Source organism: Sorex fumeus, unplaced genomic scaffold (genome assembly GCF_029834395.1).
Source record: "Sorex fumeus unplaced genomic scaffold, SorFum_2.1 ptg000009l, whole genome shotgun sequence".
In the NCBI taxonomy this organism is placed as follows: Eukaryota; Metazoa; Chordata; class Mammalia; order Eulipotyphla; family Soricidae; genus Sorex; species Sorex fumeus.
Window position 1 is genome coordinate 31,849,391 of NW_026606066.1, and position 13,163 is coordinate 31,862,553.

The window sequence follows — 13,163 nt, forward strand, 5'->3', positions numbered from 1 at the left end:
TAGGCTTGAAATATTCAGGCCAGGAGCTTGTAGATGATATTCTACTTGCATATCTTTTAGCAGCCATGGATCTGTGGTCCATGTCTTCAGAATCTGAAAAGGCATCACGTGTATCTCTTTCTGAATCTTCATATTCTCCCTCTGAGAATAATTCTGGGGAAAAAATTATAAAGCAATTTACTATTTTCCATAGTATTTTAAAAGTGGAAAAGAAATGAAATTGAAAAATAGCAAATAAAATAAAATGCATGCTACAGATTCTCACAAATCCATAAAAAAAATTCACTCACCATATTTGTTCGAATAAACGCAACACCATGCTCTGTTTAAAAGATTCTGACACGAAAATCGTTCGTTGTCTGGTCTTTTCTTCAAACAGTTGAAATTTCTTCTTGAACAAGCAAAAATGCATTTCAAAATAACATGTTCTTGTGCATATTTGTTTTGAGAGCAGGAAGACTTTGTTCTTTTGATGGCTATGAGGAAACTCTTACCTGACTTGCAGAGAGTGGAATAAACGCCCTTTCTGATCCTTTTGATTGTAGATTAAATTATTATATTTTTGATAATGAACTATTTGAAATATTTACAAAAACCATAACCATAAATAATCAGCTAAAGTCAAATGAGAAGGCGTTTATTCGAACTAATACAGCCATAAAGTCACAACATTATGCAAGAAAAGCAGGCAATAAAGGATCACATAGGCAGCTATCTGCAAGCCAGTGTAAGAGACATATCAATGTTAAAATGATATATGTGCATGAAGTGAAATGTAAATCAAAATGGGAATGACACATTTTCACACACCCTAAATAAAGTAGCATTTTCACCATAATTCATTCATGACGTTGCGTTCTGAGAATGACAGCTAGGTTATTGTCTATTGTTCAATTTAATTTGCTGTGATTTTAAAACAAACCTCTATTCATGATTTCATGCATTAAGATGACAACTTTTTCTAAAACACACCTTTTAAAATGACTGCAAACAATGAATATAACTGATAATTTTTTAAAAACAAGATATGAAATTACTGTAAAACAAATTACTATGAATGCATGTAACCATCAGCATACTAAACCAGGCATGCGACATACTAATATATACTCTAAGAGATATATTTGTATATATATATTGTACATATATTTTTCCCTGTAATGCTAAAGAAAGAAGGCAGCTCAAGGATCCTATTAATCCTTCAGCATTTCTATTTAAATTTCACATTAAATAGTACCTTTTATCTCCATCTCAATCTGTTGTTCGATCCTCTCATGCAAAATTGATTCTGGTGCTAAACAGAAAAAAAAGATTTTATGATTAATTCAATAAACTTCTGCTTTAATTCATAATTCATATAACTTTCTCTTTATTATAATAGAAAATAATATTGCCCCCAAAATGATATTCTTTAAAAGTTCATGCAGACATATCAATGAGCTGATAAAGTACATGATAATGTGACAGAAAGGTTTTAAAATGTTTTTAATTTCAATTCTCTATGGATTTTCCATTTTTAGTTCCATCATTCCCCATGCCTTTACATGCATTCAATAAACAATCTACAATCTAAAAGAACATTTTTTGTTCACGTCCTCTTGCAAAAAGATAAAATCACATTTAGAAGGAACATGAATTTTTTAACTTTTCACTTCTAGTTGATGGTTATTATGTTTTTTTCTGCAGAATCAAAGATGTTCTGCTAGTAAATATCCTTGACTGGAAATATCTTCCGAACTTTAAACTCCACCAAGTTCAGTTACATACAAAGGAACAAATGTAGTCCTTTATTCAAAATACTTTTATTGCATAAGGAAAGGGCACAGCCTATAGACACAGTCATCACGAAACAACTTCCTGGAAAAGTCAGGATACCCCTGTACCACTCACACTTTTCAATCTGGATTAGCATTGTGTCAGTTCACTTAACTCCCTGGCTTCTAAATTCCTAAAGATGTTTGGCCTAACGATCAACACATTTGTTTGTTATTTCGATAACTCTTTACTTCATGGATTGTTTTAATTTGTGACTCTGAATGTTTTAGTGTTCTAGTGTCTGAACCAAGGATAACTTTGTAACAACTATTTTCTTCTTTCCTTCCTTCCTTCCTTCCTTCCTTCCTTCCTTCCTTCCTTCCTTCCTTCCTTCCTTTCCTTCTTTCTATTTTTGCGATCCTTTTGCTAGTTAAAAATAAAGTTAGGAAAAGGAATAAATTAGTAGTGTTTTGTGAAAGTAAAATACATGCGGAATAAGAAAACAAAATAATGTCATTAGGATAAGAAAAACAGCAAGTTAGTTCCAAAACGTAGACCATTTTCAAGCTTATTGTAAATAAGAATTCTATCCAAATAGTGCATTTTACATTCCTTCTTGATTTTTGAAAATCTGTATATAACCTAAATAGAAATGAAGACTGGGCTTGTGTCACATAATTAGAAAACTCTGCCTGATAATTTTACTAGATTGAAACAACTAGAACAACTAGAAGTCACTCATTTTATTGATCTTCTAACTTTTCTTTTTTTGTTTTTTTTTCCCTTTTACAGTGCAGGATCAAACCCAGGGTTGTACATATATGAAGCTTGTGCCCTACTGATGAGTAATATCCCTGGCTTATCTTTCTGTCTGGACTTGCCTAGCAAAAAATGTTGATGCTCCAAGAATACTTTACTACAATATTTAACAGGAAACGAGTGAACTGGAAATACTGGGACAGAACCTCTAGTTCAAATCTGTGAACATGAAATTTAAGCACAGATCTACAGCACTAGATACTTTGAGAAGTGAGTCGAAAGATCTACATGTAGCCCATCTCCACAACACACCAACTTCCAATCAACGGCACAGAATGTTATTTACAACACTTGGAGGCAGCAGCTCCAGAATTACTCTTTGTGATTACTGTGTTTGTCTGCAGCTGCAGTCAAACTGAGGGTCAACATTCAGAAAAGCAGAATTTTCTATGCAATTTGCATAAGGAGACCACAGTTCCTGAGGTATTTATTTCCTTTGAAGCCTATTGGAATATAGCTCAAAATAGTAATGGAGCAAAGTGCCAAATTAGAAAAGAAAAAGTCCCCTTTTGCTAACAGAGTACTGCAGATAAATTGAGAATTAATGAGCTTGTTTCAAAATTCAGTACATAAACAACAACATTATGTTGTCCTGTGGTCATTAATAATACCAAAAATAAAAAAAAAGATTGTTTAGATCAGGGAAGAACTTGTAGTCACAGCTCTCTGGAGAAACCAAGAGATGACTTACATTCTCTTACTACTTCCTTCCAGTGGGATGCACTGTAGCTCCTCTGCCTGCAGTCACACAGTACAGGTTTCTACTACTGAAGACCAAATTCCTGATTTCATTTGTATCCAAAAGGAAAGTCTTTGGATAGGAGAAGGAGTTATCCTTTACTCAGACAAATTTATTTATGCCTTTCCAGACACAGAGGACAATTAGCACAATAAAAACAAAAATGATAATCTTTCCATGAAATAATTCTATAATTCCAGGGTGATTTGAGACTATAAAAAGCTATGTGTAGTGTTAATTGAAAAAAGATCTAGAGATCAAATTTAAAAAGATCTAAAGATGAATAATTTTGGTCCAGCAAAGCCCTGTTCTTTTCACTTGACATTTTTCTATTTCCATGGCTAGCCTATAGCTATGACCTCCAAATGTAAAATCAAAAATTAGGAGTTGTTACAGCTCAAACATTAAAACAATTTAAATTGAGCATGCTGTCAGATACAAAAATAAAAGATAAATATTTGATGAACTACGGCATCTTAATCTTTGATGCTCAAATAGATGGCATTTTTGTTAAGTATTAGGAAAAAAAACAACACCTGAAATAAATCTTAAGTTCCTGAAACAAGACTTGAAAGATAAACTCCCTGAATCTAAAACAAAAATTTGAAAGTTTGTATCAAATCTGATCAATGACTAGCTTACTTGCCTATGTTATTAATGAATAGAATGCCAATCTAGAGATCTACTAATTCGTATAGTTATTGATTCCTTTCACATGGCAGGAAATCTGCTTAAAATGATGAGAATGAAATGATGCCAGTCATAGCTAAAAATCAAGTAACCACCATCAATGCTTAGTAGTGCTGACATTGTCTCTTCTCATTCACTGAGCAATGCATCTGTATAGTCCTTGGTCTAATATTTGAACATTATGTATAATAGAAGCTACATGTTTTTATTCTATTTTACTCTAAAATTCCTCTGTCTTTACACATTCATGGGTCCTGGTTATATTTACCAGTCGAGTCAACTTTTAAGTACAGAGATATTGATCAGTGTTGTCACATTTATAGAGAGGTCCTGAAGATGGAGGAGAATCTTTGGTTCCCCACTCATGGACTTTTCAGTAGAGTTCTGAGATATCACAGCACTTTCTGCAACTTGTAAAATGTATGCAACATGGTGCAACTCTTAAATGGATGTGGCTGTGTGAATGACCTTTGAGAAACACTTTCAAAATCCTGCACTTCATAATCATGTGATGATCTTTGCAGTGACTTAATTTTGTTTTGGACTATTTTGTTATCCAGCTTTGTGAAAGAGGGCTCTGTCTTTGTGGGATTTGGTGGGCTCGTATCTTTTTCAGAATTTTGCCTCACGAGGGCTTGCACTGTATAATAAAGTGACAAGAAAGAGAATAGAATATTAAGATCTAAGCTTTGTCACTTGGCTAACTTAGTAACATAAAGTGGCATGGAAGCTGAAGATGAAAGACATAATCGTCACTTCGAAGCAGCATGCCAGAAGCAGTGTGCTCTAGGATGTCAGGATCATACAAAAGATAATTCATTCCCAGTGACCCAGTGATGAATGATGAATTCTCATGCAGATATCACACAGTATCTAATTCTTTTCTTTTGCTGCCATTATAGCTATCCAGAGTGACAGACTCTCTTCTCTCTAGCTCTTTCCTATTTTCTCTCTTCTGACTCGATTTGAGATATCATTTGTTCTTCCTCCATTGTGTATTTTATAAACAACATAGAAAAAAATACAATATTAATGTTGACAAGGATGAGATGTTTTTAGAAAAGTTAAAATAGTAAGCAAAGTTGGTGCCTAACAAAATAATTACTAATTCTTTAATGCACAGAACACACAGAACAAGTGTGCTTAACATATGTAGATTGAGGCCAATTGAGGAGTTAGGAGGATTTGTGGGTGTTACTTTATTAGTAAATGATGGAATGACTATAATATGCAATGAGACAACAGCAGAGACTGATTAGTAACAGGAAGAGGAGGAGGTATGCAGCAAATCAAAGGCCTTGAACCAAGCTGGGTTTTTACCTTTCAGACTCACTGTGAGTGTAGCTGTACAAGAGGCTTCCCCAGCACTATTGGTAGCTTTGCAAGAGTACTGCCCAGCATGCTCTGAGTAAGCATCAACTATAAGCATTAAAACAATGCCTGTGGACTCCTCAAAATGGAAAACTATATCTCTTGTTGGTAGGATTGGCTGCTGGTTATGAAACCACTGAATTTCTGGTTTGGGATTGCCAGAAATCCTTGCATAAAATCTGACTGCCTCCCCGCGGTGCACCCTGAGGCTCGATAGAGGCTGGATGAAGATGGGCCTTTGGCCAAGAGACTCCTTCTTAAATGAAACTGATGAAGAAGATTTATGCCATTGGGCGTTTGATGTAATTTCTTCAAGTGTGCTAAATCCTGAAAAGAAGCATGCCAACCTTTAATGTCTTTCCATGCATTAAAATAAGAAGTCATTTGGAGTTGTCTACAGCTATGTTTCAATTTCAGTGGTGGGCTAGAATCCAATCTAATCCTAATGGCTGTCATCAGATGCCACTATTTATTTGAAGTCACCCACGTCACCAAGTCATTCTATTTTCCAGACAAATATGCTGACAAATAAAGAGTCCAAAGAACATCACTGTATTATTATGAAGGTAGTATACAGTATACAAACTGATTAGAAACTCTTAATTCATATTTTTATTTTTTCCTCTCTGGCTATGAAAACACTATTTTTCTTTTTAAGCGATCAGTCTAAGTTAATTGATTATTAAGAAGATATCTGGTTATAGTAAATGTCTAAAATTATGTAAAACTCAGTGAAAATCTTGCCTAAATACTTATATGTCTGCCTAACACTAACACAACAAAAATTAAATCACTTCAGGAAACACTTTGACTGTGTACAATCTTATCTCAATTAGATGAAAGTTTCATCTCCACCTCCACTAGGGAAGTGTTTCTGATCGTAATTTAAGAGCTTAAATAAGAGAAATGTTAAAACATTTCAGTAACATGCCCTTAAATCTCAGGTATTTTTAAATTACAATGTAAAAACATCTCTTGTGTATAGACCTGAAATAACCCACTGCAGGACTGAGCGAAATCATAATTGTGTCAGCACAATAAAAGCATTTAGATTTCTAAATCTTAGATTAAAAAAACAACTGATTTCACCTGGCCAAATGAGAAAACCAGTCTACCTATGTCTTCAGTATATTTCGGATATATGCTGATTAGAAAGCACAGAACTGGTGATGATGAGAAGAGTAATACATTTTACAACATTATAGAGACATAGCAGGAAAATATGAAAAAGGATGGTTTGTAATTTACAATGTGAAGGGGTAAATGAAAAGCAAGAACATCACATGTAATGTGGAAAAGATTAGTTGCATTAAAAGAGATTGGTAGAACCAAAGATAATTTATACAAAATATTTAGTAAGTTACTGACATTTTGAAATTAGATATATAATAAACACATTTCTTAAAGGTGTGTGACTCTACCTTCCAATCTCAAGTTGGCTGTGCTTGACACTTGACCTACAGCATTATTAGCAACAAAGGTGTAAATTCCTTCATCCTCTGGATAAGCTTCAGCAATTTCCAGTTGGTAAGTGTCTTCAAATTGAGTCATTCTAAAGAACCGAGATGGCTTAATTTGCTTGTCTTTGCTGTACCAAGACACTTTTAGGTCTGTGGGACAAAAGATAAAGAATATTTAAGTCACAAAAACAAAAGGACAGTTTTTATGTACCTGTGAACATAATAGTGATTGTACCGGTAACTGCATATCATATTTGTCTTAATGATACTTTTCTTTTAGGTATAACACATCTGGTCTTAGATGATTTCTTTTCATACTTACGAAACATGATTCTAGAAAAATACATCAATAGACAGGTTGTTGTAAGTTTGACATTTTACCATTTTATTTTATAGGGTTTTAAAATCTCTTTTGAAAAAAATGATTGGACTAGAGCGATAGCACAGTGGAAAGGGTGTTTGTTTTGCACACGCCAACCTGGGTTTGATTCCTCCGCCCCTCTCGGAGAGCCTGGCAACCTACGGAGAGTATCTCGCCCACATGGCAAAGCCTGGCAAGCTACCTGTGATGTATTTGATATGCCAAACACAGTAACAAGTCTCACAATGTTACTGGGCCCATTTAAGCAAATCTATGAACAATGGGAGGACAGTGATAACAGTGATCAATCATCTGTACATTATTCTGTACTAACAAGGATGAAGTTCTGATGTTTTTAGAGGCCTTAAAAAAGAGATAGTATAATCATGATGAAAAGTTTGCTCTGAGATGGTGGCTGCCTACTAAGATAGGAAGTGAGAACATGCACTTCTAATGTGCAAAAGATTAATCAAAAAGAGAGCTGAAAAGACCAGTTTTATACAAAGTCTATAATATACATTTTCAAGGGTTAAAATATAAATCTCTTTTTTTGTTGCCACTGTTCAACATTAAAAAATATAGAAAATAATTTTTATTTATAATAGAAATAGAATAGAAATAAACCAGAATAGAAAGCAACTGTTTAATTAAATAGGGGCATCTTATACATTTTAAGTAGTAGTAATAATTATACAACTAGCTACTTATGTATGAGCCTGAACTTTTAAGATGATATCAAATAAAAACACAAAAAGCTAAGATAAATAAACTTATAATGTTATAGTTTAAGATGATGTACATTTTGTATAATCCCTTAAAAACAGCATTCTTCTATCGAAACCATACCCTATAAGTCAAGAGTAGGTTAAAATTTAGTTATGGCTTTTTAAAATATTTAATGAATTTGTGTATGTGAGTTTGTGTGTGTCTGCATGTGTGTGTGGTTCTAAAAATGCAACCCAGTGTCCCATACATGAAAGGAAACTATTCTACTATTTTTTAAAAATTTTTTCCCTTTCTTTCTTTCTTTCTTTCTTTCTTTCTTTCTTTATTTTTACAGTTGTAGATTTACAATTTTTTGTGCTTGGGTTTCGATTATACAATGATCAGATACCCATCCCTCCACCAGTGCCCATTTTCCACCACCATGGATAATATCCCCCCACCCCCATCCCCCCATCCCCCCATCCCCCCCTGTCTCTGTGGCAGGGCAATCCCCTGTGTTCTCTCTCTCCTTTTGGGTGTTGTGGTCTGCAAAAGAGGCATTGAGTGGCAAACATGTTCAGTCCATAGTCTACTTTCGACATGCATCTCCCCTCCTGGGAGGATCCTCCAAACATCCTTTATTTGGTGCTCCCTTCTCTATCTGAGCTGCCCTTTCCTCTAGGGTACCCGGCTGGCCTCTAAGTTATGGAGTAATCGTCCTGGTGCTGATCTCAGCTATTCTTGGGTATTAATCTCATACTTTGTTACTTTATATCCCCCAGATGAATGCAATCTTTCTATGTCTATCCCTCTCTTTCTGACTCATTTCGCTTAGCATGATACTTTCCATATTGTACCACTTGTATGTAAATTTCATGACTTCATCTTTTCTAACAGCTACATAGTACGGAAACTATTCTACTTTTAAGCCATATCCCTTGTCTTGTTTCTTGTATTTAAGTCAATATCAAAACCAACATCAAAACCAAATTGTTTTTGGAGTATAGTAACTACACCATTTCCTAATTTCAAATTCACCCCATGAGATTTTCTAATAATTCAGTCTCTAGTGTTTGTTTGTATTTTGGCACAAACTCATTTTTATGAATATTACCTTCCCTCCCATAATGATACTTGTTTTTAAATTGCAGATTCTAAACTTTTAAAGAAACAAATCTTTCCACTTCCTTGGATAGTAACTTAAGGTAGAAAATGGAATCTTGACACTACAATTTATCTTTTATGCAACTTTAAGTATGTCATTTAGATTCTTTGGACCAGATTTCAAATTTGTAAAATGAGATGCATAATAACTTAGGGAATTCATTACATAAAATTATGGTGTACATTATTTGGCATGAACATCTGAAAGGTTTTTATGAACACTGACTGATTCAAGTCAATCAGAGCAAAAATGTCTGTGCAGAAGGCATGTACCTTCAAAACATGCCAAAAGACAGTGCCATTTCAGAAAAAAGGTTAACAAATATCACATGGAATTTAATTCACCTGACAACTAGTCTATTTGTCAATGGAAATAAAAAGGTGAAGAGACTGATATATCATCTTACTAAATTATTTTATTTTTAATGATATTTCTTTGGTGAACTAAATGAGGCACTGGGACTTGCATAGATTCCTGACAATAAATGAGTTAAGACATTTTTTAAAATGAACTTTGTATTTCCAGATGGGCTATTACTATCAGTGTTGGTCATTTGTTTCTTTGAAGCTGCCCATTAGTCCTGCTCCTCACCTCACCACTGCCATTTATTTGGTCTCTAAATATTGGTCATTCAACTTACTGAATTCTTTTATAATCTACCCACCTTTTCTTTTGACTCCTTTGATCACGAACCTTCTAGACACCTTTCAAAACCATTGTAAGAGTCAGTTTGCTGCTCCTATACCTCTAGTCTCACCTCCCAGATCTGCCTATTTATCCTCTTACTACAACAATTTAGTTTTAAACAAGTAAACTTTATCATATTTTGGGAGCTTAAAATTTCCTCTGTGGCTTCTCAATGTACTCAAGGAAAAAACCCTACAACCCTAACCAAAAATACCAAATACTTAAGTATCTGACCTTTGTCTTTTTTCTAGCTTTCTCACCTATGCTTGACATCACTTTTCAACCACACCTCAGTATTTCTCATCTTTGCATTAATTGTCCTTGAAATTTTTTATTAATTTATTTATTTTGTTTTTAGGCCACACCCACGGCACTGAAAGGCCTACTTCTGACTCTGCAATCAAGGATCACATCTGGCTGACTTGGGGTACCATATGTGGTATTGGAGATCAAATTTTGATCAGTCATATGCAAGGCAAGCACTGTACCCATCGTACTATCTCTTTAGCCCTATATATTTTCATAACTTGTCAATGTTGTTACCTGTCTATAATGTCATGTACTCAAAGATTGATTCTTCAGAGCTCAGATGATAAATCTTTCTGTTTCATAACAGAGTTGCTGGGGGAGTACAGCGACTACAATCTTGAAATCTACTTCAGCAAATGTATATTCCTCCTCTACACACTGAACTCCATGAGGACAAGAGCCAGGAATCATTTTCCAAAGTGGCTGATGTAATATCTCAATGGCAGGAATATGATAAATATTGATAGGAGAAAATTAAATAAATTTTTACAAGGATTATAGGAATCTTTCTTGCTATACTAATTATCTATCATTATACTGAACTAGCTGTTTCTCTAGTGAAAGCCATTATTCAAATGACTGTCATCTATAAAATAAACAGGATTTACACTAATCTTAAATTTACACTTTTCCAAATTGCTCTACAACCAGGAGATGGCACCAGAGATCTTTAGTAGACATTTTCCCTGTTGTTTGAACACCCTCAGATTGATTAGGACCAATCTTCATGCAACAGCAAGGATTACATTTTCAAAGACATGTTTGAAGACTCAATTTTGTCTTTTTGATATTTATAAGAGGCAGAATTGAATTTTATTTCCCATCTGAAAAACTGTATTGAAGAAATGGTGACTAACAATAGCTTTCAGTTGACAGATACTACAGTTTCACATCTTTATAAGCCACTTTATGATCCCCAAGAAAAATTTAATTTCTATCCATCATCCTCCAATTGATCAATTTACCTTAATTACATTTACTTTCTTAAGAAAACAGCTGGGTGGGGCAGAGATAGTTGTGTGAATATTTCAGCACAAGGGGCACAAAAGTTTGTTCATCTAATGTTAATAAAATTAATTTCAGTCAAATAGAAAAAATATTTACAAGAAGATATTAAAAGTTCTATCGGTATAAATATGATCTTTATTTAAATAGCTAAAAGTCTTCAGTCATATAAAAATTTTTTTTCTTTCTCTGTTAATAGCTGGTTTGTAGAGAACTTTCAGTGTATTTGTAGCACTTTACAAACAAAACTATAAAATGACATATGAACTAAAAAGCACATACACACATAATTAAGATTATCACATTAGAGAATAAATGTATATGTATTTCTATTTGAAAAACTCTTCTAAAATTCATATTGAATAATTATGCTATGCAGCTGAAATGAATATAATGTTAATTGCCAATTACACTGCAATAAAAATTTTGATGAATGTATAAATTATTTAGTATGACTTTAGTGAATTTTCAATTAAAATAAATTTTTCTTTATAGTGTTAGTAGGATATTATCAAATCAGTCTTCATTTGTTGATACTTAGTATTTTTCTAACACTATATTTTGAAGTCACAATGATGTTTTTCCATATATCTACCCAATAACAGATTTTTATGTTTATATAATTCCTCTATATAGCTTAATAAAATTAATGTATTGAGTACCTGTCACTTGCCAATAATGCCTATATCCTTTAATTATGCTAGTAAAATAAATCAGTCCACTTGATTTTTAGATTAACATCTCTAGCCCAGAGGATGAAACCATGAGGCCCCAATAGTACAAATGAAATACTAATTTGATTAAGAAAATGGCTCTTGGTAATGTGGCAATGTAGAGATAGGGTCATAAGCTAATAGGAGAAGCATACTAGACCAAAAAACAAAATATATTAGTAGCTCTATGAGGTACCCAAGTTTTGAGAATTTCCTCTTGGTGGTAGTATACAAAAGCCAAAAAAGAGATGCATGACTTCAATTTGAGGTAAAGGTGATTTATTTTGTTTTTACCTGAAGAAACTCTATAATAATAATTAGCTTAAAATGGGTCTTAAACATTTGTTTCATTCTACCAAAGATCCTTTATTCTGTCAGAAAGGGTGATAGTATTTGGGAAGCTATCCCCAATTCAAAATTGTCATAGCTATCTGATCAAGGGATTATTTTGAGATATGACGACTAAGATTATAGAACATAAAATATGATCTTAGTTAAGAAATTGGTCTTAAGTGATTAATCATAATAACTTAATAAGTAAGCATTTTCCCACCAACACTGATTTGATATCTATTGCATGCCAGGAGCTATTCTAGTACAAAGAGCTTTCTTTCTCATAGCTACTGTTTCTGGGTACTACAACTTTCTACTCTAATGAAACAAGTTCTTTGTTTTCTTTTTTCTTTTTGTGGGGAGGGGTGGAGTCAGCGATACACAGGGTTACTCCTGGCTCTGCACTCAAGAATCACTCCTGGCGGGACTTGGGGGACCATATGGGATGCTGGAAATCGAACCCGGGTCGGCTGCATGCAAGGCAAGCACCCTGCTCACTGTCCTATTACTCCAGCCCCCTAATGAAACATGTTCGGAGAGTGAATGCAATCCTTACTTCATCGACAAAAGAAGAGAATCATGTATTTGCTTAAGATCGTACAAAGGAGACAAGATTCCTGTCTAACCTCTATAATGATAAAATCCCTCCTTTGAACCACTGTAGGACACTGTCTTTCAAGAAAATCAACATTTCAGGTAACATTTTCCATAGACCGAATAATGACTTACACATAACTAGGTTCTTTTGAAACATGTGCTTCTTACTCTAACTAATCTAAAACTTATGTATTTAAAGAATTAAGAAACACATATAATCATAAAGGAGCTCAATATGTGGAAATTTTACATTTGAATCAAATTTTATTTTATTTTTATTTGCTAATAATTTTCAAATGTACTGTCCAGGGCAGAAAAGTTGCCCTTACCCAGATATATATATACATATATATATATATATATATATATATATTATTGAATCACTGTGAGCTATTATAAAACTTTCATGTTTGAGTTTCAGTCACACAATGATCAAACACCCATCCCTCCACCA

General features: G+C 33.7%; 1 protein-coding gene across 1 annotated transcript in view; it reads right to left on the reverse strand.

Annotated features, from left to right (window-relative positions):
• TTN (titin) overlaps positions 1–13,163 on the reverse strand; it is a 291,603-nt gene that overhangs the window by 227,612 nt on the left and 50,828 nt on the right. Inside the window, exons 43-45 of the mRNA XM_056110131.1 lie at positions 6,796–6,984; positions 5,324–5,701; positions 1,238–1,294 (exon numbers count right to left, since the gene is read on the reverse strand). Coding sequence (XP_055966106.1) covers positions 1,238–1,294; positions 5,324–5,701; positions 6,796–6,984 — 624 coding nt within the window. The remainder of the gene's footprint in view (positions 1–1,237; positions 1,295–5,323; positions 5,702–6,795; positions 6,985–13,163) is intronic.